At 44.6% G+C, this 24,689-nt stretch overlaps 1 protein-coding gene across 1 annotated transcript in view; it reads right to left on the reverse strand.

The window, feature by feature from the left end:
- SCPEP1 (serine carboxypeptidase 1) overlaps positions 1-17,477 on the reverse strand; it is a 32,603-nt gene extending 15,126 nt beyond the window's left edge. Inside the window, exons 1-6 of the mRNA XM_030296927.2 lie at positions 17,365-17,477; positions 13,920-14,068; positions 10,609-10,698; positions 6,653-6,808; positions 6,222-6,296; positions 1,039-1,111 (exon numbers count right to left, since the gene is read on the reverse strand). Coding sequence (XP_030152787.1) covers positions 1,039-1,111; positions 6,222-6,296; positions 6,653-6,808; positions 10,609-10,698; positions 13,920-14,068; positions 17,365-17,431 — 610 coding nt within the window. The 5' untranslated portion in view covers positions 17,432-17,477. The remainder of the gene's footprint in view (positions 1-1,038; positions 1,112-6,221; positions 6,297-6,652; positions 6,809-10,608; positions 10,699-13,919; positions 14,069-17,364) is intronic.
- Positions 17,478-24,689: the final 7,212 nt, after the last annotated feature.

Consider the following 24,689-nt stretch of genomic DNA (forward strand, 5'->3'; position numbering starts at 1 on the left):
CTGAGGCATAATCACACATCAGAAATCAGAAACAGGATCGTGGGTTCAAGCTCCACACTGAGTTCCATGCTGAGTGTGGAGCCTACTTAAAACAAAACCCGGAAATTTTGGTAAATGCAAACACCCATGTAACAACCACCGCAGTGAAGACATAGAACACAGGCAGCCTAGAAAGTTCCTTAGTGTCCCTTTCCAGCTTATTTCCTTCCCTCCTCCAGAGGGTAACTTCTCTTCTAATTTCTAACTTTGTGGTTTGGTCTTGCCTGTGAAGTTACCTTTTGTTAGGTTAGAGTAGTTCTCAACCAGGGACATCTGGAGGTGTTTTTGTGCATCACACTGGGGTGGGTAGACTGGCATCTAACAGGTAGAGATGCTAACATCCAACAATACACAGGACAGCCCCCACAACAAAGAAATACGTGGCTTAAAATGTCAGTAGGCCTGAGATTTAGAAATCCTGTGTTAGAGTGAACCCCACCAAGGTGACTGTTTCAGATGTCGGAAGCCACACCCCAGATGTCTGCATCATAAACAACTCTTATCTGTACTCCCGAAGAGGACACTCAGGTTATGAAACTACATACCTGAGCTACAGGACCTGATGGAAACTCTGTCTCACCACCAATATGAGCAACACACAGGAATTTCACCCCAAACCCTCATGCTAGTGGTGGGGAACAAATGACCAACAGAACTGGGTGTGCAATCCCGATCAGGCCACTCATGCTGTGTGTCAGAAAGCAAATTCCATCTCCTCTCTGAGTGTTTAGAAGGTCTTCAGCTGTAAAATTTGATTCTTTTGTTGTAAGAGTCAAATAAGAGAATTCAGTCTGGCCGGCAGAGGTCCATGGTAGGAGCTCCGTAAATGAGTTCTCATCCTCAAACTTCTCAGACACTCCTGGAGCAAATACTTTCTGGGTTGACATCTCTAATGACCCAGAAAATTCTGTTGCCTTGTTCCCTGATCTGGACAACACAGCCCGAAGTCCCAGGGAAGAATAGAGAATGGGAAAGAAGAAATGAAAATTCCGTACTTACTTATAGGGGAGATCCATGAGTCACCCAAAGCAACACCAGCAAAGTTGCACTGGATGGTCCCTTGCTGAACAGCCTGAAAGAAGAGAAGTCAACATCCTTGCCAAGGGAACCCAATGACCTCCATCCCTTCCTCAGTAGGAGGGGGCCAAGCCTTTATGCACCACCTTTGCCAAGCACAGAAAACTTTTGCCCATCCTTTCCAAGATCCCTTGGGTATCCAAAGACCTCAGATACCCACTAGAGAGTGAGGGTAACTCCTTCCTGCTGCCATATGCAAAGTGAGGAAGAACTGTTTGGGCATCTCTCTACCGGGTGTTGTTTTTTTTTTTAAGATTTTTTTCTTAATATGTATTTATTTATTTTTGAGAGAGCACGAGCAGGCCCCACACTGTCAGTGCAGAGCCCGATGTGAGGCTCGAACCCACGAACCGTGAGATCATGACCTGAGCCAAAATCTAGAGTTGGATGTTCCACCAACTGAGCCACCCAGGCGCCTCCCTCTACTGTTGTTGAAAGAGTGTTTGCAGGATGTGTGTGGGGTCTGGTACAGCCCTTTTCTTTCAGATGGTCACTAGCACCCTTTCCCCCAAGGTCTGTGATTCCTCACAAGGTGCTGGGGGTGGAGGGGTGGGAGGCTTGGGGACAACAATCACTGACCACAGGGCAGTCACTGCGGGGGTGGCAGGCCTCCTCAGGAGATCCTAAAGGGTGGGATTGATGCCTCAGGACTATACTATCATTTGTATAAAAATGAGAAAAAAGAATATACAGAGGACCCTTGATAATAGGTTTGAACTGCACCGGTCCACTCATATGCAGGTTTTTCCCAACAACTACAATAAAGTACTATAAATGTATTTTCTCTTCCTTACGATTTCTTAGTAGCAGTTTCTTTCCTAGCTTAGCTTATTGTAAGAATATAGTATAGAATACACGTAATATATGAACGATGTGAATCAACTGCTGAGGTTCTCAGTCAGGCTTGTGGTCAATAGTAGGCTGTGGGTAGTTAAGTTTTGAGACAGCCAAAAGTTATATGTGGATTTTCCATCACATGACTTACTTCTATAGAGAAACTGAATCACTATGTTGCACATCTGAAACTAATATAACATTGTCTCAAACAAAAAAACTTTTTTTGCTTAAAAAAGTTGTATGTGGGGGCGCCTGGGTGGCGCAGTCGGTTAAGCGTCCGACTTCAGCCAGGTCACGATCTCGCGGTCCGTGAGTTCGAGCCCCGCGTCGGGCTCTGGGCTGATGGCTCAGAGCCTGGAGCCTGTTTCCGATTCTGTGTCTCCCTGTCTCTCTGCCCCTCCCCCGTTCATACTCTGTCTCTCTCTGTCCCAAAAATAAATAAACGTTGAAAAAAATTAAAAAAAAAAAAAAAAAAAAAGTTGTATGTGGGGGCGCCTGGGTGGCTCAACCAGTTAAGCATCTTACTTTGACACAGGTCATGATCTCACAGTTCGTGGGTTCAAGCCCCACATCGGGCTCTGTGCTGACAACTCAGAGCCTGGAGCCTGCTTCAGACTGTGTCTCCCTCTCTCTCTGCCTGCCCCCCCAAAAATAAATAAACATTAAAAATTTTTTTAATTAAAAAAAATAAAAAGGTATATGTGAAAAACAAACAAGCAAACAAAGTTGTATGTGGATTTTTGAATGAGCAGGTGATGGCTCCTGACCCCCATGTTGTTCAGGGTTAACTGTATGTGAATTAGCTTACGCAGGCACAATACCTCTGGAAAGCTACAGAAGCTACTAATAACAGAGGCTGCTTTAGGGGAGAGGGGGAGGCAAGGGTGAGATTTTTTCTAGTATCTTTTACATGTTTTGAATTTTGAATTAGTGCATGCACAAACTATTCAGAGATCTAAAATAACACAGTGACCATCCTGACTTTGAATGTTAGTAATTACAGAGAAAGAATTATGCATTTATCTGGTTTTCCATAAGGAATTTACTTCATAAGTCACCTAAATAGCCCAGGTGATGGGGGAAAGTTCCAGTTTATAGAATACCAGCTAATGGATGTGAACAAAAAGACAGGAGGAGAAAACCATCATTTTGTAACTCCTAACGATATTACTGACTCACATGAGAATCAAAAATGGATGTAAAACTATTAGGTGAAAGATGAAGAATTAGACATCCATATAGTGTGAAGATAACACCACTCAAGTAACTTTCTATGCAGGCGGAAGGTGAAAGAGTCCAGTAGAAAAATCAGACTAGATTTAGATATTATGTCCTTTCTGATTTGAAGCAAAATGAAGTGCACAGGGGCGCTTGGGTGGCTCAGTTGGTTAAGCATCCGACTCTTTTTTTTTTTTATTTAAAAATAAAATTTTTTTTTAATGTTTATTTATTTTTGACAGAGAGAGAGAGACAGAACATGAGCAGGGGAGAGGCAGACAGAGAGGGAGACACAGAATCCAAAACAGGCTCCAGGCTCTGAGCTGTCACCACAGAGCCTGACGCGGGGCTCGAACTCACAGACTGTGAGATCATGACCTGAGCCGAAGTTGGTCACTCAAACGACTGAGCCACCCAGGTGCCCCCCTTTTTTATTTATTTAAATTTTTTTTAATGTTTGTTTATTTTTGACAGAGAAAGAGAGACAGAACATGAGCAGGGGAGAGGCAGAGAGAGAGGGAGAAGCATCCGACTCTTAATTTCGACTCAGGTCACTATCCCAGGGTCAGGGGATTGAGCCCTGCATGGGGCTTGTGCTGAGAGTGGAGCCTGCTTAAGATCTTCTCTCTCCCTCTTCCTCTGTCCTTCACCCACTCACGCTATGTCTCTCAAATAAATAAATAAGTAAATAAATAAAATATTTTTTAAAAGTGAAGTACACATCACGTATATCAGAGAGTGGCAATTTTTTCTAGAAAGGGCCAGCATTTAAAATATTATAGGGTTTGTAGACCAAACAGCCTGTGTTGCAATTACTCAGTTCTACCACTGTATCACTAGAGCAGCTACAGGTAATATGTAAACAAATGAACAATTCTAATAAAACTTTATTTGTGGGCATTGAAATTTGAGTTTCATGTAATTTTCACGTATCATGAAATATTACTTTGCTTTTAAACCCTGCCGTTGCACCACCACCACTTGAAAATGTAAAAGCCCTTCTTAGCTCACAGGTCATATAAAATCAGGTGGTGGCAGGGCCTGGGTGGCTCAGTCGGTTGAGCGCCCGACTTTGGCTCAGGTCATGATCTCTTGGTTCGTGAGTTCAAGCCCTGCATTGGGCTCTCTGCTGTCAGTGCAGAGCCTGCTTCAAATCTTATGTTCCCGTCTCTCTGCTCCTTCCCAACTTGTGCATGCATGCACATGCTCTCTCTCTTTCTCAAAAAATAAATAAACGTTAAAAAAAAAAGTGAAACTCATACAAGCTCACTGTAAACAAACTTAAACACCACAGGAGACAGGAGAAAATGTGGAAAAACTTTCCCCTCTGTCCCACATGCACCCCCTCCACTCACCAGTTCACCACAGTTAAGATGTTACATATGCTTCTCAGCCCTTTCTTTGCTTTCACAAGCTTACACACACACACACAGGGAGACACACACACACACAGGGAGACAGACACACACACACACACATATAGAGATGCATGCATTCTTTATGATGGTTGCCCCATCATGGAAGGATACATCTATTTTGTTTAAGTAATCCTCTACAGATAGCCACTGACTTTGTTTTCAGTTGACAGACACTGTAAGCAATAGCGTATTAAACATTCTCAACACACAAACATGTGTTAAGAATTCCCACAGGACAGATTCCCGGAACTGAAATTACTGGTCAAAGGGCATACAGACTTTAAAAGTTGACAGATACTGCCAATGATTTCCATTGGGGAGCCTGGGTACCTCAGTCAGTTGGGCATCCAACTTCGGTTCAGGTCATAATCTCACGGCTCATGGGTTCGAGCCCCGCATCAAGATCTGTGCTGACAGCTTAGAGCTCAGAGCCTCGAGCCTGCTTCGGATTCTGTCTCCCTCTCTCTGCCCCTCCCCTGCTCACACTCTGTCTCTTTCTCTCAAAAATAAAAAAACATTAAAAAAATTTTTTCTTAATAAAAAATAAATAAATAAATAAAATGATTTACCATTTTAAAATGTTTTATTCATTTCCCTGACTTCTTAACCAAAACTGGGTATCACCAATCTTTTAAATATTTGTAAATCCCATAGATTCGGCTACTAATAAAAGTTGAGCATTTTCCATATGTTCACAGGCTGTTTGCATTTCTTCTATAAATTGTTTGTTCGCATTCTTTGCCAATTCGCAAAGAATACTGTCTTTCTTAGGATATTCTCTTTTTTTATGGAGTATCAATAAGAATACCTTTCCTATTATATAGATAGATTTTTTTTGGAGACAGAAAGAGAGTGTGCACAGGGGAGAGGGGAAGAAGGAGAGAGAGGGAGGGAGGGGAAGGGAGAGGGAGAGGGAGAGAGGGAGAGAGGGAGAGAGGGAGAGAGGGAGAGAGAGAGAGAGAGAGAGAGAGAGAGAGAGAATCCCAAGTAGGCTCCACAGTTAGCTCAGAGCCTGATGTGGGGCTTGATACTGTGAACCACAAGATCACAGACCTGAGCCCACTAAGTGTCAGATGCTTAACCAAGTGAGCCATCCAGGCGCCCCTAGATTTTTTTATGTTTTGATTTTTTAATCTATCTACAACTGACGTTTTATGGAAGAAGAAATTCAATGTTACTGGTTTTCAAAGTGAGAGCCATTCGTTTCTGTGCCATTCATTGAATATTGTCTGTTGCCCAATGATTTGAAATGCCATGTTATCATTTGGTATGATTCTGCCACATGATCATATCCATGACACATACATGTTACTTACATACACACAGAAGTATATGTAAAATCTGTTTCTGGGTTCTTCACCCTGCTGCATTGAAGTCTGCTGCTAAGCTAGTACCACATTGTTTTACTGTTTTACTCACTGTAGCTTTCTTATAACTCGTTTCATATCCGTTAGGGCAACCTTCACTGTGTTCTTTGGAACTTTTCATGGTTATTATTAGAGATTTAACCTTACTCTGCATGTACAAGGTACCACAAGGTCCTATTCATAGTATATTCAATATCAGCTGATATAAAAAGGAACAGAATCAGTTTATCTGAAACGAAAACAAGAAAGACATCTTTCCTGTTACCTTATAAAGTTCTAGACCAATGCCAGCGGCCATTTTGCCTCCATAGGACTCTGAGAAAATGTAGAATGGAATCGTCTAGCAAGAAAAGGAATTTACACAGAATTAAATATCCCGAGTGCATTTTTTTTACATAAATTAATTTCATATTTCTATTGCATGTAATGGCCAGACAAAAATCTGCTTTTATTGGTCTTTCCCCCCCTTATCTGGTTAGAGTACCAGGCTCCAAGGTCATTCTTTCAAGCTTAAAACCACCTTGAGAGATGACAGAAACAGAAGGCCACAACCTGATCTTGGGTGCAGAAGGGTTGTCTCTGATAACAGTTGGACATTGAACTCTTGGGGAAATTGGGGAAATTTAAGTTTATTAGGATGGATGTAACAGTGGGACTGTGAGCGCTTTGCTTAGCTGACCCCGAGTTACAGCTTACCTGGAATTCTTTGTGGCAATCGAAGAAGGTCTTTAGGAGAATCATCATGTCTGACACCACCATGGCGAGGTCTTTGGCATACGCGTCACTCTTGTTCACATAACTGAACCCAGTGCCCACAGGGTTATCCACAAATAGGAGACTGGCCGACTGGAGCTACACATCACATGGGAAAGTCAAGTGGCACCATCGGTCAGTCACCAACTGTCTTTCCACTCTCTTCTATGAGCTCAACAAAACCCACACGCAAGGATAACAGTGTGCTTACAAGCCTACCGCTAAAAGGAATTTCAAAAAATTATAAACATAGGCTACTAAGGCGAAGAAAAGGAGAGGCAAGAAGGAAAGGTTAACATACACGGGGATCAAAACACATAAGCGGTCAGTTTTCACACAATACGGGGTCCTAAATGTAATACGTTAGCTCTGGTAGAACCACGCAGTCCAAGCAACAGCTGGAAGCAGTGAGGGTATGTCCAAGGTCTGAATACCACATATCAGTTTTCTTTAAGGTGAATCCAATTTCCACACCGGCCTGGCCTCCCGGCGCACTACAAGTACGGAATCTATCCTAATACCTCTTCCAAAGAGGCTCGGAGTTACAGAATCTCGATGTGAGTATGGTAAGCAAGGTGTGAATGAGCGGCCAAAGGAATGAAGTCCAAATCAAGAAACTGCCCGGGCCGGGGCCTGAAGGTAGAGTGTACTGGCTCGGATGTTGGAAATGTGGCAGGAGGTGGGCAGAGACCAGGTCATGCCCAGGAATCTGGATCTGGTCTTCTGGGAACTGAAAGACATTAAACTAAGGAGTGATTTGCATTGGAGAGGCACTCTGAAAGCAGCCCCTGGAGAGGATGGAAAAGGGATGAAGGCTATTAACAGCACTCGGGTATTCAACATAGAGTCACCATGTGACCCAGCAATTCCACTCGGAAACTGAAAATAGGAACGCAAAACAAATGTTTGTACACCAGTGTTCCTTGCACTGTTCACGAGCGTTAACAGGTAGAAACAACCCAAGTGTCCGTCACCGGATGAACAAACAGAATGTGGCATATCCATACGATGGCCTAGTATTCAGCCTTCAAAGAGGGAAGGAGTGGTATATCCTCCATGGATGAACCTTGTAAATGTTATGTTAAGTGAAAGAAGCCACACGCCCAAGGCCACATTCTGTATGACGCCATTGTTACAAAACGGCTAACGCAGGCGAGTCTACAGAGACAAAGTTGATGGCACAAAAACAGACACATAGACCAATGGAATAGAATAGAAACCTCAGAACTAGACCCACAAACGTATGGCCAACTAATCTTTGACAAAGCAGGAAAGAGCACCCAACAGAGACAAAGTTGATTTGTGGCAAGTTGCCTAAGGAGAGATTGGTGGTTAACAGCTAAGGGGTATGAGGTTTTCTGGGATGGGAGGCTAGTGAAAATGGTCTGAAATTGAGTGTGGTAATGGTTGTAAAACTCTGAATATACGAAAAGCCATTGAATTGTATACTTTAAATGGGTGAATTATATGGTATGTGAATTGTATTTCAATAAAGCTATACTTTAAAAAATTCATTTTTAGGTAAAACTGATTGGATGAGGGGGAGGGTGGGAGAGGGAGGGGCAGGGGAAGATGAGATGGCTCTCTGGTTTCTGGCTCAGGTATCTGATTGGATGGTGGTACCATTTACCACAAGGGACACATGAGAGTTGGCTGGTTTTGTGGGTGGATAGAGGGTCTTGTGTAATAATGAATATGGCCTGGGCTATGTCGAACCGGGCACGTACGAGAGACATCCACAAGGAGGCATCTCAGAGGCAAATGGAGAAATAGTTCTTGGGCAAAAAGTTCTGAGCCAGAGATGCTGACTTGGGGGGCATCACCTTCTATGTGTCATTAAATCAGTTGGAGAGGACAAGGCCGCCCAAAGAACACATAGAAGAGAATGTTACCTAGGACAGGGTACAGGAAACAATATCTAAGACATGGGAATGGCCAATAGTGTGGCAAAGAAATCCAATGAAAAGAATCCCATGAAGGATCTAACGGGACTTTGGAATTGGGAAGCCAGCACACCCTTGGGGACAACAGCTCCAGCAGAGCTCTGGGGAGAGACTACAGCGGGTCAGGCTGGTGCTTCCCAACCTTGTCACGGCCACAGAGATAAGTGTACTGCATCCTAGCGCTAACGTGCACTGGGTTCCCTAGTAAGTACTCTCTCCTGCCCCCAGCACCCAGCCCCAGGTGAGAAAGCTCTGGGCTAAGGCATAAATAGGAGGTAAAGACCAGGGGACCCTGGGTGACTCAGTTGGTTAAACGTTCGACTTCAGCTCAGGTCATGATCTCGTGGTCTGTGGGTTCGAGGCCCGCACAGGGCTCTGTGCTGACAGCTTAGAGCCTGGAGCTTGCTTTGGATTCTGTGTCTCTGTCGCTCTCTGCCCCTCCCCTGCTTGTGCTCTGTCTCTCTGTCTCTCTCTCTCAAAAATAAATAAACATTAAAATTAAAAAAAAAAATAGGAGGTAAAGACTAGACAGCAGTAAATACAGGCACACCTTGTTTTACTGCATTTTTTTCTTAAACAAATTAAAGGTTTGTAGGCAGCCCTGTGTTGAGCAAGTCTATAGACACCATTTTCCCAACAGCATCTGCTTGCTTCGTGTCTCTGTGTCACATTTTGGTAATTCTTGCAATATTTCAAACTGTTTCATTATTACTGTGCTTGTTACAGTGCTCTGTAACCAGTGATTAGGACTCACTGAAAGTTCAGATGATGGTTAGCTGTTTTTAGCAATAAAGTATTTTTAATTTAACGTACATAGTTTTACATGTAACAGACCACGGTATAGTGTAAGCGTGGCTTTTCTATGCCCTGGGAAATCGAAAAATTCATTTGACCCACTTTACTGTAGGTCTGGAAACCAAACCCGCAACGCCTCCAAGGTATGCCTGTATAAAGAAATCTTTCAAGAAAAGGTAGTAGCTGGAGGCGCTTGGTAGTAGGTTGGGAAAAACCTGTGCATGTCTGTAGCCCAGGGAACAGAGAGCCTACAGACAGCATAAGGATGTAGAAAGGTACTAACTGTCCAAGTGGAATCTTTGAGAAAGGGACCCCAGCAGAGAGGGGCCTCATGTTATTTTGAGATGCGCAGGAGGATAGTAAGGGGCAGGAAGGGGTAGAGAGGACAGGGGAAAGCCGGTCACAGGCAATGACTCTGTCCTCTCGGTGAGGCAGGGAGACCGGGCAGACAGGGAGGGAGCAGAGCAGCAGCGCACAGCAGAGGGCGGCCATGAGCTCAGGCAAAGCCCACAACCAGGTTGTGGTTTTGCCCGCCAGTGTCTGGCACCCAGGAGCAGGGGCCGAGCAGGAGCAGGGGCCGAGCAGGTGCACAGTGCGACTGATCCAAGGTTGGGGGTGGCTTGGCTCTTCGGGGAGAAGGATGAAGGAGCCAGGGGTTGAGCAGAGAGGGGTTAGGGTGGGACGTGAAACCAAGAGCGAGGGAGGGGGTGGAGACAGAACAAGAGAGACACCAAAAAGGTAGAGGACAAAGGCTCTGAAGTCTTGATGAAGTCAAGAAGCAGGGTAGGAGAGTGGAGAGGGGACAGGATTGGACGTCGTGGCCAGAGGGTGGGATCCTGCGGTCAGGTTGCAGAGATGGCCAAATAGGAAATGACAAGGTCCAGGGTGTCTGCTGGAATAGGCTTCGGCCGTCAAGTGGATGGAAAGGTCACCGACGTGGGAAGGGAAGAGAGCCAGGGGACGGACAAGCTGCCCCCAGAAATGGAAGAAGCTGGCTAGAGCGGAAGCCTAGGGACAAGTGCACAAGGCCCAGGACCCCTGGGGAAGATGATGGAGGGGGATTGCTTAATCTGTGACCCCACCCAGAATGGGGTAGGGCCAGGTGGGGCTCAGCCTTGGAGAGGCCACAGGGCAGTTTCAGTCAGGCTGTGCTCACTGTACCCAGGTAGTTCTTCGTGGTTTGAGATCACTGTCAAGGGGCCCAATTTCCTCAAAGTTTCCAAATCCAGTGCTGGAACCGCCCGGACCACCCTGTGGAAGAGAAAATAAACAACAAAATAAGCCCAGAGAAAACATTAGTCAAATCTTGGTCATTATAACAATGACCACATTCACTCTAAATGATTTATGATTTAGTGCTGGCTCGGTCAACATTCTACGAAAGACACAACTGACCTGGTGAACCAGGGGGTCTGTGCCGACAGAGCCCCTGGTAACTGCTGAAGTCTTTCTAAAGGGAAAAGACTCAGGGACACCTGTCTGGCTCAGTCAGTAGAGCATGCGACTCTTGACCTTGGGGTTGTGAGTTCAAGCCCCATGTTGGGTGTAAAGATTGCTTATAAATAAATAAATAAATAAATAAATAAATAAATAAATAAACAAACACACCTGGCTTACGAGCCCCAAAAGGAATTTTCCTACCTCTGATCCTCTGAGATTGACTCCTGACCCGCCATGGGGCACGCTGGGCACTGACCTTCAAAACACCTTGGCCAACCCCTCTCATCTCCAAGATGAACAGTAAGGCCCAGGGAAGGGACATGGCAATTAGGGGTCCATTTTGCCAGGCCTGGACCTGGGGCCCTGTGACTCCTCACCCCACCACCTCTCCTCTGTCCCTGCAGACCAACAAGGGACGCAGACTGAAGGGCAGTTTGATCATGTGGATCCTGGGATATAATTTAGTAAATGTAGAAGTCCCAGGGCAGGAAGGACTCAATACTGTGTGCATCCAGGGCCAATGGCAGGGCAGGACTGTGAGCAGAGCTCAGTGCCGGGGCATTGTCAGTTGAGCATCCGACCTCAGCTCAGGTCATGATCTCACAGCTTATGAGTTCTAGCCCCGCCTTGGGGTCTGCGTTGACAGCTTGGAACCTGGAGCCTGCTTCGGATTCTGTGTCTCCCTCTCTCTTTGCCCTTTCCCCACTCATGCTCTCTCGCTCTCTCAAAAATAAATAAACATCGGGATGCCTGGATGGCTCAGTCAGTTAAGTGGCTGACTTCAGCTGAGGTCATGATCTCACGGTTCGTGAGTTTGAGCCCTGCATCGGGCTCTGTGCTGACAGCTCAGAGCCTGGAGCCTGCTTCGGATTCTGTGTCTCCCCCTCTCTCTGTCCCTCCCTGTTTGCACTCTCTCTCCCAAAAATAAATAAACACTTAAAAATAAATAAATAAACAAACAAACAAACAAACATTAAAAAAATAATAAAATAAAATAAAACGTTGGCAACTAATCCAGATAAAACAATAGGAAGGTTTTGCAACTTCTGAAATTCAATGGTTTTTAAATTCCTGAGAGCCCAGAAGGTACCTGAGGGGCGAGCATGTGACAAAGGGAAGGCGGCCAGGGTAGGACCCGGCCTACACTCCAGCCCTTCTGCTTTCCACTTGGGCTCCGTATAGAAGCTTTCACTTGACGGTGGTAAGAGTCTTGCTGATGAAGAAAAAGTTGAAAAACCTTAAAATCCCTCAGATTAAAAAACAAAGCCCAGGGGCGCCTGGGTGGCGCAGTCGGTTAAGCGTCCGACTTCAGCCAGGTCACGATCTCGCGGTCCGTGGGTTCGTGCCCCGCGTCGGGCTCCGGGCTGATGGCTCAGAGCCTGGAGCCTGTTTCCGATTCTGTGTCTCCCTCTCTCTCTGCCCCTCCCCCGTTCATGCTCTGTCTCTCTCTGTCCCAAAAATAAATAAACGTTGAAAAAAAAATAAAAAAAAAAAAACAAAAAAAAACAAAGCCCAGGGGCGCCTGGGTGGCTCTAATGGTGGGGCACCTGACTTAGGCTCAGGTCATGATCTCGCAGTTCATGGGTTCGAGCCCAGTGTCCTGACAGCTTGGGGTCTGGAGCTTCTGGTTCTAAGTCTCCCTCTCTCTCTGCCCCTCACCCGCTCACACTCTGTCTGTCTCTCTCTCAAAAATAAATAAATAAATAAACTAAATAAACTAAATAAAATAAATAAACTCTCCCTCTCTCTCTCAAAAATAAATAAATTTTTTTTAATTAAAAAAAATAATAAACAAACAAACAAAAACCAAAGCCCAGAAAACGGAACCCTGCAGCATCTCTACCTACAGCAGCCCTGGGTGGACAGAAGGGCACTGGGATACACCCGTGGCATCTTCTTCTCAGACACTTTTACATCTGCACCCTCGGGCCAGGCCTCACCTCCAGCACTCAAAGGAGACAGTTGTGATAATGCCCCCTTTCCGCACAGGGCTCACCTGCACTCAGTCTCATCAGGAGAGTCCGCCAGGGCTAGCTGAGGAGGCCAAGCCCAGGGCACCAGCAGGGTGCTCGTGAATACTGACATTTTGGGAGGAAGTGACACGTGCATCCCATGGAGAGGAGTACCCCGACACCCTATTTACTGGTGCGCAACCTGGCGCCCAATCTGGGCCATACCGCCAGTTTCCAGAAGCTGAAGCAAAACTATGTTCATCAACCCCTCCCTAAAGGCTGGTCTTCCAGGTGGGTGTGGGCCACCTCTAGGCAAATATTTTAGGAATGCAAGAGAGGATCCTCTGCCTGCCCCCCAAAGCTGCCTCCAACCGGTTCCCAGCCTTCCATCCTACAATCAGAGCTCAAGATTAAAACCCAAACACACTCAGGGAGGATAGGACCCAACACTGAATTCTAAGATACAAAAGGCTGAGTCCTTTCAAAAGGGGGCTTTTCTGGGGGCAAGGAGTTAGGGTCTAGGAAGGACTAGGAGAAGAGACAGAGAGAAAGGGCTGCTCGGGAACCTTTCTGAACACTTGTCAGCATTTAGTCACAGGGGTCTACAGGAGCTTCCGCTAAGGCATCCTGCCACCGACTGGACTCAATATAATGTTTATTTATTTTTGAGAGAGAGAGGGAGAGACAGAATATGAGTGGGGGAGGGGCAGAGAGAGAGGGAGACAGAATTCAGGCTCCAGGCTCTGAGCTGTCAGCACAGAGCCCGACATGGGGCACAAACTCACAGACCATGAGATCATGACCTGAACTGAAGTCGGACACTTAACTGACTGAGCCACCCAGGCGTCCCTTGACTGGGCTCAATATAAAAAGACCTCTGCAAAGGCTAGCACCCCTCACTCTCTGATTTGGCCTCTTAGCATACCATTGTCTTTGCCTGCCTCAGGAGGGCACCAAATCCCCCCCCCCCCCCCAGCCAGGACCTCCCCCATCAGTCCTTCCCCCCTGAGCGGTGAGCTTTTATGAGCCAGCAAAGTGGTAAGAGGGGAAAACCGGGCCAGGCAGCCAGGCCACTTTTACCTGAAGCCACATGACCAGAGGGAGTTCTGAGAAGTTCTTGCAGGGGTTAGTTGCGTAATAGAGCCACCAGAACATGTGGGCATCCTTGCGGACAGTCACATAATCCCACACTTCCTTTCCTTCCTCTGCGGGCCCGTCAATGACTGCTCCTGAAACAGAAGCACAATGTGATTTTCCTAAAGGTCAACCATCCAGGTAAATTCCAAGGCTGTAGAGATGGCCATGCTAAGCTAGAGATGACGTGGTTTATATTTTTGGCAAGGTACTCACTCTAATATAGTGGGGAGATAAGGAAAAGACACTTCAGTTGTGAAAAAAACAAACCAAACTTAATAGTGGCAGAGGAGATTGGGGGCTTTCACTTTTTCCTCTGCACCGTCTGTAATATTTGAATTTTTAACAGTAGGCATGAACACTTTTACAATTCTGTTTTTTCTTATTTTTTTTTAACTTTATTTTATTTATTTTAAGATAGAGAGAGAGAGAACACAAGTGGGGTAGGGGAAGAGAGAGAGAAAATCCCAAGCAGGCTCTGCACTGATAGCGAAGAGCCCGATGCGGGGCTTGAACTCATGAACATCGAGATCATGACCTGAGCCGAAGTTACTTAACCAACTGAGCCACCCAGGCACCCCCACAATTCTGTTTTAAAAAGAGAGAGAGATTTACATTTTGGGGAAAAAAGGAAAAAATCTCAAAATGCAAGATGCTAGCTTTTGTATCTCATTTAATGTATTATTAAAGAGGTATCCCAAATTAGAGAGACCAAGAGTCACTATATTATATTGGGAAAACTGTTAGCTTTTGTGAAGGAAAAAAAAAAATCTAAGTCCTTTTTAAAAAAAAAATTTATGTTTATTTACTTTTTGAGAGAGAGAGAGACAGAAAGAGCAAGCTGGGGAGGGGCAGAGAAAGAGAGAGGGAGAGAGAAAATCCCAAGCAGGCCCAGTGCTGTCCATGACAACCAGTCAAGGCACTGGAATTCAAGAACTGTGAGATCATGACCCGAAGTGAAACCAAGAGTCGGACGTTTAACTGAATGAGCCACCCAGGTGCCCCCACAAATGTAGGTCCTTACTTAACACTCTAAACCAAAATAAATTTCAAGTGGATAAAGTATTTCAATTCTAAAATTTCGATATTAAAAATAATATGAAAATATAATTGAATGTTTTTCTGATCTCTGGATGGGGAAATGATGTAGGCATACCCCACAGATATAAAGAAAACTATCAACAGAGTTGAGGACAGAAACTTGTTACATTTTCTGTACAATAAAATTTATGTACATCAAAAATAAAATCGGGGCGCCTGGGTGGCTCAGTCGGTTGGGTGTCCGACTTCGGCCCAGGTCACGATCCCGTGCTTGGTGGGTTCGAGCCCCATGTGGGGCTGTGTGCTGACGGCTCAGAGCCTGGAGCCTGCTTCAGATTCTGTATCTGTCTCTCTCTCTACCCCTCCCTTGCTTGCACTCTGTCTCCCAAAAAGAAAATAAATATTAAAAATAATAAAATTAAATTAAAAGGCAAACAAAGAAAGATCTGTGACAAATATGCACAACAGCAATTTTCTTTACTTGTATAGATCAATTTTTTTTTTTACTTTTTTTAACGTTTTTATTTTATTTTTTGAGAAGCAGAGACAGACAAATGCTTAACTGACTGAGCCACCTAGGCACCCCATTGTGTAGATAAATTGAAAACAGGAAGACCCTGGGGCGCCTGGGTAATTCAGCTGGTTAAGCCTCTGACTCTTGATTTCAGCTCCACCTCATGGTTAGCGGGTTTGGGCCCGGAGTCAGGCTCTACACTGACAGCTTACAGCTTGCCTGGGATCCTCTCTCTCTCTCCCTCTCTCTCTACCCTACCCCTTCCCTGCACCCACCCACCTCTCTCTCAAAATAAATAAACTTAAAAAGGGTTAACATCACTAATATTCATATATGAAAAGTAAAGCAATATGAGGTCACTAAAAAAATCTTTGCTTATTTGATAGACAACAAAATAATGGCGGGTGCTCAATGTCCACAAGGAGGCTGGAGACCGGCCCTCGGCACTGTTGGCCAGAGTGCATACAGCATCACTTTTCGGGAAGGCAGACTGGCTTTCCAAATAGCAAAAGAAAGATATTCCATAGATTAAAAGCCATATATATACATGTACATCCTTCAATCCCGCAGCTCCAATTTTCCTTAGTTATCTTTGTAGCATCTGCAAAATAGGTATCAGAAAAGAGTAAGTTATGCACATTTTCTATGTCACCTTTGCTAAAGTAACAACTCTCAAGTTACAGTTGTTTTTCTCAAATACCCTCTGAGGGTGAAAAAAAAAAAGGCCAATAATGTGCAAAGATGATGAGAGGCGACCCTCGATGATGGGCGTTTCCTGCCTTCCACTTCCTCTTTTCTTAAATTCCAAGCCCCCGTGACAAGGAAAACAACAAAAACTGGTCTCAAAAAGAAAAGAAGGGAGTAGATGAGGAGACAAAGGGGTTTTGTAACTGATTAAGAAAACCAGAAAGTGGCTTGAGGGGCAGAACAGAATGGCTAGATCATAGATGTGGCTGTAAGATTTGAGGTACGGGTGACAGAAGATCACACTACCTCCTGGAAAGTAACAGATACGGCCTGGGTCCCTTTTGACTTAATGGCTGGCACTCCTCCCTTCCTTGGCAGTGAGCACTGTTAAAATTTGGTGGGGGGGGGGGGGGGAGGGAATGGACAACCTATTTGACAACATTTTCCAGACCCAAGCTGAAGGGCCAGAGTATCCCCAGTTACACAAGGGAAGAGGAGGAATGTGGAGCAACCCGCCTCAAGTCACAAGGCAAGTTTGCGGCCAGTTCCAGTTCCCAGATCTGGATTCAGACCACAAGACATTTTGCTGAAAGACTGAAAATCAATTTCCAAGTCATCCTGTTAAACACGAATTTGTTCTTGTCAGAAAGAATCGCAGTGAAGGGAGATGTTATCCTGTCTGTACGGATCAAGTAGAGAGAAAAAGCCTTTATCTCAATGAAACGTCCCATTCGAGGTAGGACTTTTCAGGGTCCTTTGGACCGCATGTTTCAGCTCAAAAGAAAAAGTCCCCATAATCCCACTTAGCAGCCAATCACGGCAGGAAAAGGGAGGTGGATTTAGGATCGTGGTAACCTCACCCACCAGCAGTTTCCCCAACTCAAGTAATTTGCACAGTTGCTCCTACCTAGGCGTAGGGAAGAGAGGAGCACCAGACTATTCAGCGCCAGGAAGGGGTATTAAAAGCACTTAGTATTTTATCTTAAAAAAGAAAAAAAAAGAAAAAAAGAGCTAGGTCCTAAAGCAGTTTGATCACGGAAGGTAGAAACGGGGAAAGGCATTTGCTCTAAAAAGCACAAACCCACTAACAGACTCTCATCCCTGGAGAAGGATGCACCGGCCTCTGGTGCACTTTCTTCCCGAACCTACCGGTACTCAGGCCCAGCAGCAAGAGCAGCAGCAGCACCACGGGAGAGGTCCTCGGCACCAGCTCCATGGCGAACACGGCGCGGCGACACCAGCCCGAAGCTGAACCCTGCGCCCCACCACGTGACGGCAGTGGGTGGGACCTGGCTCCGACCGGGGCCTGGGCGGGCCCTGAGGCGTGGGCGGGGCCTGAGGCGTGGGCGGAGCGTGGGCGGGGCCTGAGCGGCTCGCCGCTGCTAGTGTCCCGCGGGCACTCCGCTGGGCCTCCCGACCGCGAGCCAGGCAGCGGCGGTCTAGGTGCTCTGTCTGCCCCATCGCTACCTCCTTTGCCGTTTTGGGGACGGATCAGAGAGGTTGAGGCGTTTAATACATTTGTTTGACTTGGGTCGTGGGACAGGACTGAGACGCTGCGAAGAAATGGCGAGAACCGTCCTTCCTGACACGCTCATCTCTTCCCTCCCCAGCAACAGGGCTGACATTTCAAAAGCTAGTGCATCTACCTCCGAACACATGACGCTTGAACCCGCTGGTCGTTGAAAACTGCGATTCCATTTTCATAGACTTATCTTTAAAGTTATTTTGACTATAAAATTACATATATTATGAACGTTTTGGAAATTAAAAAAAATTTATATCCTACGAAACAAACCATTGTTGGCATTGGGATATATTTTTCTCTAGTCTTCATCGTTTTAAGTACAATAATAAAAAAATTATTGTTTTTTTCTGTGTTGCTAATTTGTCAATAGTATCATTCTGTGTTAACATTGTCTTCACAAGTCATTTTATTTTTCTAATTTTTAAGCCAACTTTTTTAAAGTTTATTTATTTATAATGTTTATTTATTTTTGAGAAAGAGAGTGTGAGAGTGGAGGAGGGGCAGAGAGAGAGGGATAATCTCAAGCAGGCTCCCTGCGGTCAGTGCAGGGCCAGATGTGGGGCTCCAACTCACAAACTGTGACATCATGACCTGAGTGGAAATCAAAAGTTGGTTGCTTCGTGGACTGAAACCCTGGGCACCCCACAACAGTCATTTAAGAGAGGGGATTACAGGTTTGGGAAGGGGAAAGGAGGAAAAGAATGGTAGGATTGTTTCGTGTGTGTGTGTGTGTGTGTGTGTGTGTGTGTGTAAAGGTTTTTTTGTTTTTTTTTTCTGAGTATACTGAATAACTCACCTCGTAGAGCTAGGAAACAGGGTAATACAAGGACAGTATGAGAGTAAGGCTGCTGCCATATATTCTATTTCAAACGTTCACTTGACAGAAAACAAAACAAAAACAAAGTCCAGGTGACAACTCCTTTTCCTGCTCCCCTCTGCATCCCTCTCCCCCTGCCTGTCGTAAGTGGACAGATGTTTTTATCTGCAGCGTTGTGGAAGGACAGTCCTGCCAGTGAAGGGCAAGCCCACTGAGATTTGGGCCAGAGAAAAGAATTAGGCAACTGGGTTCTCCGGGGTGCTCCGGGAATGTGTAAAGTGCCATTACGAGAGTGTTGGGGATAAGCCCGTAGAGGAACGTTAGAAAGATACACATCCAAGTTACACCCTTAGTCAAACAGAAATAACTGTGTTACAAACATTATTTTAAGCTTTTCCTTATCTAAAGCTTCCAAATTGGGGACGCTTGGGTGGCTCAGTCAGTTGAGCATCCAACTCTTGATTTTGGCTCAGGTCATGATCTCAAGGTTTATGAGACTGAACCCCATGTCAGGCTCCTCACTGAGCATGGGGTCTGCTTAAGGTTCTCTCTCTCTCTCTCTCTCTCTCTCTCTGCCCCTCTCCCCTGCTCATGGGTGCTTTCTCTCTCTCTAAAGAAAAAAAAAATTTTAAAGCATTAAAAAAAATAATAAAGCTTCCAAGTTGGTCTCTGTCACCAGAGCCTTAAATACTCTTAACCATTACAGGGTTTCATGTTTTCATTGTAAAAATAAAGCTATAGTAAATATATTTTTCCATATGGTATTTTTCATATTTGGGATTATTTCTCTAAAATAAAATAGAAGTGATAATTATTGCATAAAAGTCGACAAACATTATTATATAACTTTTAAGCATGGGATGGGCTTATATGGCATGGAGATACAGGTAAGGGCCAGGCAACTGCCTGATAAAACAATGGTGTAAAATCAACTAGAAACTATGGTTGCCCCCGGGGGATAAAACCTCAGACATTGACAGGGAAGGAACATAAGGTAATTTCCTGAAGTAATGGTAATGTATATAGGTGTGTTGAACCAGTAAGATTCAACTGAGTAAGTTTTATTTTTTTTTAAGTTTTATTTATTTAAGTAATCTCTACACCCCACACGGAACTCAAACTCACGACCCCAAGTTCAAGGGTCCCACACTCCTCCAACTGAGCCATCCAGGCATCCCTCAACTGAAAGAAATTTTAAAGATCTTGTTGGCTGTATTCAATGATACATGAATCTCGTAGCATACCGTCTAGCAGATAGAAAGAAAGGGGATCCAAGGAGCTATACAAAATGGAAGGCTTTTGTAGGCAGAAACCTCTGGACACGGAAGTTACGAACAAAAGAAAAGAAAGGATTGTTTCAGGCAAGGCTTTTCTTGGGGTGGGGGAAGCGAGTTATCACATAGATTACTTAACTAGAGCTTACCAGGAAATTCTAATTTGGCTATTAAAGATCACATTCCTGGGGTACCTAGCTGGCTGTCAGTAGAGTTTGTGACCCTCCATCTCAGGGTTGTGGGTTTGAGTCCCACCTAGGGTGTAGAGAATACTTAAAAATAAAACCTTAGGGGGCACCTGGGTGGTTCAGTTGGTTAAAGGTCCAACTTTTGATTTTGGCTTAGGTCACAGTCTCATGGGTTTGTGGGTTTAAGCCCCACATCAGGCTCTGCGCTGCCCCCCAGCTGATTTTTGACAAAGGTTTTTTGGAGGAGTGAGAATTCTTGCCCCTTCAAAGGTCCTTTGAGCTGATATACAGCTAGATATATATACAGATTAACAGGAGAAAATCAAATGTAACAGCACACATACAGGGAATCCACACAGACATGGAAATTCCAGAGACAAGCAAAATGAGGTACATATGTCATACTGAACCGAGGAGAAAGGGGTAAGGGTCTGGCTCTTCAGAGGAAAGGATAAGAGCCATAAGAAGAAGAGCAGATAGAAGGTAATTAGGTGGGGCAACGCCCCACCATACAGATGGGTCCCTCAGATAAAGTTGGTCCCTGCTAATAACCCTTATTCTGGGAAAGACCCCCAAGTTAGATTCTTCTATGTAGTTAAGGGAGGGGCAAATTTTCTCTTGAGCCCATAGGGTCTCAATTGCCTTCGACTCAAAATAATCTTCATGTCAAAGTGGCCCATCTTGGGGTGACCTGTGGACACCCCATACATGGGGACAACCATACATGTCCACACCTGGGGCATGTAGTACATGCCATGTGCTACTGTGGGAAGGGCAGAGAGAGAGGGAGACTCAGGAGCCAAGCCCTGAGATGGTGACCTGAGCCAAAGTCAGACACTTAACCTACTGAGCCACCCAGGAGCCCCTCTCCTATAACATTCTTTAATTTCTTTTTCAATGTTTATTTATTGTTGAGAGAGAGAGACAGAATGTGAGCAGGGGAGGTGCAGAGAGAGGGAGACACAGAATCTGAAGCAGGCTCCAGGCTCCAAGGTGTCAGCACAGAGCCTGACTCGGGGCTGGAACTCACGAACCATGAGATCTGAAGTCAGATGCTTAACCGACTGAGCCACCCAGGCGCCCCTAGCATTCTTGAAATGACAAAATCATAGAAACGGAAAGCCTTGCAGTGGCTGTAACAGAGCAACAGGAAAGATCATTGTGATGATGGAATTGCTCTGTATTTTGATTATATCAATGTCAATGTCCTGGTTATCACTGGGGCAAAGGTCACATGGATCTCCCTGTACTATTTTCTACAACAGCATGTGACTCTATAATTATCTCATACTAAAAAAACTTAATTTGAAAAAGGAAAGCAAATAGAAACATAAAATACATACTTCTCTGCTCCTTGCCCTTTCATTATATCCTAGGCACATTTCCATGGCAATGTATTTGGAACTACCTCAATAGGGGTTTAACTGAATACATTTTGATACAGCGGAATTCTATACAACCATTGGACGTACACTAATTTTATTCAATTAAATCCCCGTCGATGATTATTTGTTTCTCGTTGTTTGTTTTTACAACGTTTCAGCAAACATGACGCAGGAGGCTTTGCACATAGTATTAGTCTATCTGTAGGATAAATGCCTAGATGTGGAATTGCCAGGTCAAAGGGTATCTGAATTTATAATTTAGACAAGTGTTTAGAAACTTCTAAAGGGTAATTTGAAAAAAGAATAGATCCTTTCTATAAATTTTTGTAGTCACGAACATGGCAAAATACAGATAAGCACACAGAATTGGGTACCTACCACCCAGCCTTATTAAAATAATTTAATACTTTGTTTCAGACTCTTAGATTACATTAGATTCAATTGGATCATAGCTAAGGTTAGATCTGACTCTTAGAATTACAGTGTAGTGTCAACCCTTTGTCATCACGCCTGGTTCCCATAGTAGAGGGAATGGTTACATTTGACTATCTCCAGGAAGGAAACGAATAGTCATGCAAGGACTTAAAAGCCACCTGCTGCTTAAGTACCTTTTCACTTTTGGAGCAGCAGTCTTCAGACTGGGGGCAAGTAAGTGCTGAAGAGTACCCAAACACTTTCTTTTCTTTTTTTAAACTGGCTTCTGGATTTATATCTGATTTTTTTTCTTTTTTCTTTTTTTTTTTACCCAAACACTTTCTAAGGTGAAACAGGACTGCGTGGTTTTAAGAGAATCAGATTATACATCTCTTTTTTTCACTTGAACTTCTTCCTTTTTTTTTCTTTTTAAGTTTATTTCTTTTGAGAGAGAGAGAGAGAGAGTGAGACAGGGGGAGGGGCAGAGAGAAAGGGAAAGAGAGAATCCCAAGCAGGCTCTGGGCTGTCAGTGCAGAGCCTAATGCAGGGCTAGATTCCAGTAACCTGTGAGATCATGACCTGAGCCAAAATCAAGAGTCAGACGATTAACCAACTGAGCCACCCAGGCACCCCGAGATTCTGCATTTTTTAAAATATTTATTTATTTATTTATTTATTTATTTATTTATTTATGAGAGAGAAAGAGGGAGCGCAAGCCAGAGAGGGGCAGAGAAAGAGGGAGCCAGAGGATCCCAAGTGGGCTCTGTGCTGGGGTACCTGAGTGGCTCAGTTGGTTAAGTGTCCGACTTTGGCTCAGGTCATGATCTCACGGTTTGTGAGTTTGAGCCCCATGTCGGGCTCTGTGCTGACAGCTCAGAGCCTGGAGCTTACTTTGGATTCTGTATCTCCCTCTCTCTCCGTCCCACCACCTCTTGCACTTTCTCTCTCTCTGTCTCTCTCAAAAATAAATAAACATTAAAAAAGAAAAAAAAAAGCAACCAAAGTGGGCTCTGTGGTGCTAGCAGACAGCTTGATGTGGGGCTCAAACTCCTGAACCATGAGATCCTGACCTGAGCTGAAGTCAGACACTTAACTCACTGAACCACCCAGACACCACTCACTTTCATTTTTTAAAGACAATTTCACGGGGTAAAGAGTTTCAAGGTCACAGTATTTTTCTTTCAGCATTAAAAAAAAGGTTTTTGATACTTATTTATTTTTGAGAGAGAGACAGAGTGAAAGCGGGGGAGAGGCAAAGCAGGCTCCAGGTTACAAGCTCTGAACTTGGGGCTGTCAGCACAGAGCCTGACAAGGGGATGGAACCCACAAGCTGTGAGATCATGACCTGATGCTTAACCGACTGAGCCACAAGTGCCCCTCTGTGTCTCATTTAAGATAGCTCCTATTACTGTGTCTTCAAGTTCACTAATCTTTTCTTTTTCATCTGTGAATCTTTTTTTTTAATGTTTACTTATTTATTTATTTTGTAGGAGACAGAGAGAGGGAGGGACAGAGAGAGAGGATCCCAAGTTGGCTCTGCACTGTCACCACAGAGCCTGACACGGGGCTCAAACCCAAGAACTGTGAGGTCATGACCCGAGCTGAAATCAAGAGTTGGACACTCAACAGACTGAGCCACCCAGGCGCCCCCACTTGAACTTCTTCCTAAAGCTGATTGCCTGAGAATGTGATGACACTGTTTCTGTTCTCCAAAGTAAAAGTATCTTTTTCTCTCTCCTGCCTCCATTTATGTAGCCTTACTGGCACCTACTATACTTGGTTATTTGTTTGTACCAGCTTTATTAAATTTAGATTAACTTTAGGGAAAACTGTAGTGCATTCTATAGTAAATAATGGACATGGCAGCAATCATTGATACATAAAATCTAGTAATGCCCTGACCTTGAGAAAACGGCTTGTTTCTATTGGGATCAACTCCTTTCTCTTAGATATTGATACTCTCTTTCAAGCAGTCAAGTGAGTGCTTATAAACATAATTGATTTCGACTATCAAATTAAATTGCTAGTAAATCTGTAACAGTTCAAACGTCCACCATCTCTCTACCCGTGAATATTCAAGTCTTTGATTACAATTCTCGTTTTTTACCCATTTCATCTCATTTAGCTCCATAAACCAGGCACCTTTAAATGTAAGATTAAGTGGTGTAGTCATCCCTTAAGTCTCAATGGAGCTGTCCCAAATATTGAGAAAGTGAATGACTCTAGTGACTGGGCAAATGCTCCTTTTGGATGTCAGGTGATTCCCAATTCTTTGTTTTTAACATTATGCAACATAATTGAATTGTTGGCTGATGGAGTACTGAAAATAAATTTTTTAAGTGTTTTTCTTCATTTTTGAGAAAGAGGGAGAGAGAGAGAGAGAGAGAGAAATTTTGAGTGGGGGAAGGGCAAAGAGAGAGGGAGACAACAGAATCTGGAGCAGGCTCCAGGCTCTGAGAAGCTGTCAGCACAGAGCCTGACGCGGGGCTCAAACTCACAACCGTGAAATCATGACCTGACCGAAGGTGGATGCTTAATTTAATGGCTTGAGCCACCCAGGTACCCCTGAAAAAAAATTTTAAAGGAAGATCTCTAGGAAACTTTAGCATGTAACTTGGAAGGAGTTTAAACAACTGGCTGACATTGCCAACGACGTAAGGCCTTCTATTTTTTTTTTGTAATGTTTATTTATTATTTCTGAGAGGGGGGAAAGAGAGTGCATGCATGTGTGAGTCGGGGAGGGGCAGAGAGAGGATCCAAAGCAGGCTCTGTGCTGACAGCAGAGAGCCCTATGCAGGGCTCGAACTCAAGAACAGTGAGATCATGACCTGAGCCCAAGTCAGACGTTCAGCCAACTGAGCCACCCAGGCG

This window comes from Lynx canadensis, chromosome E1 (genome assembly GCF_007474595.2).
Source record: "Lynx canadensis isolate LIC74 chromosome E1, mLynCan4.pri.v2, whole genome shotgun sequence".
Classification (NCBI taxonomy): domain Eukaryota; kingdom Metazoa; phylum Chordata; class Mammalia; order Carnivora; family Felidae; genus Lynx; species Lynx canadensis.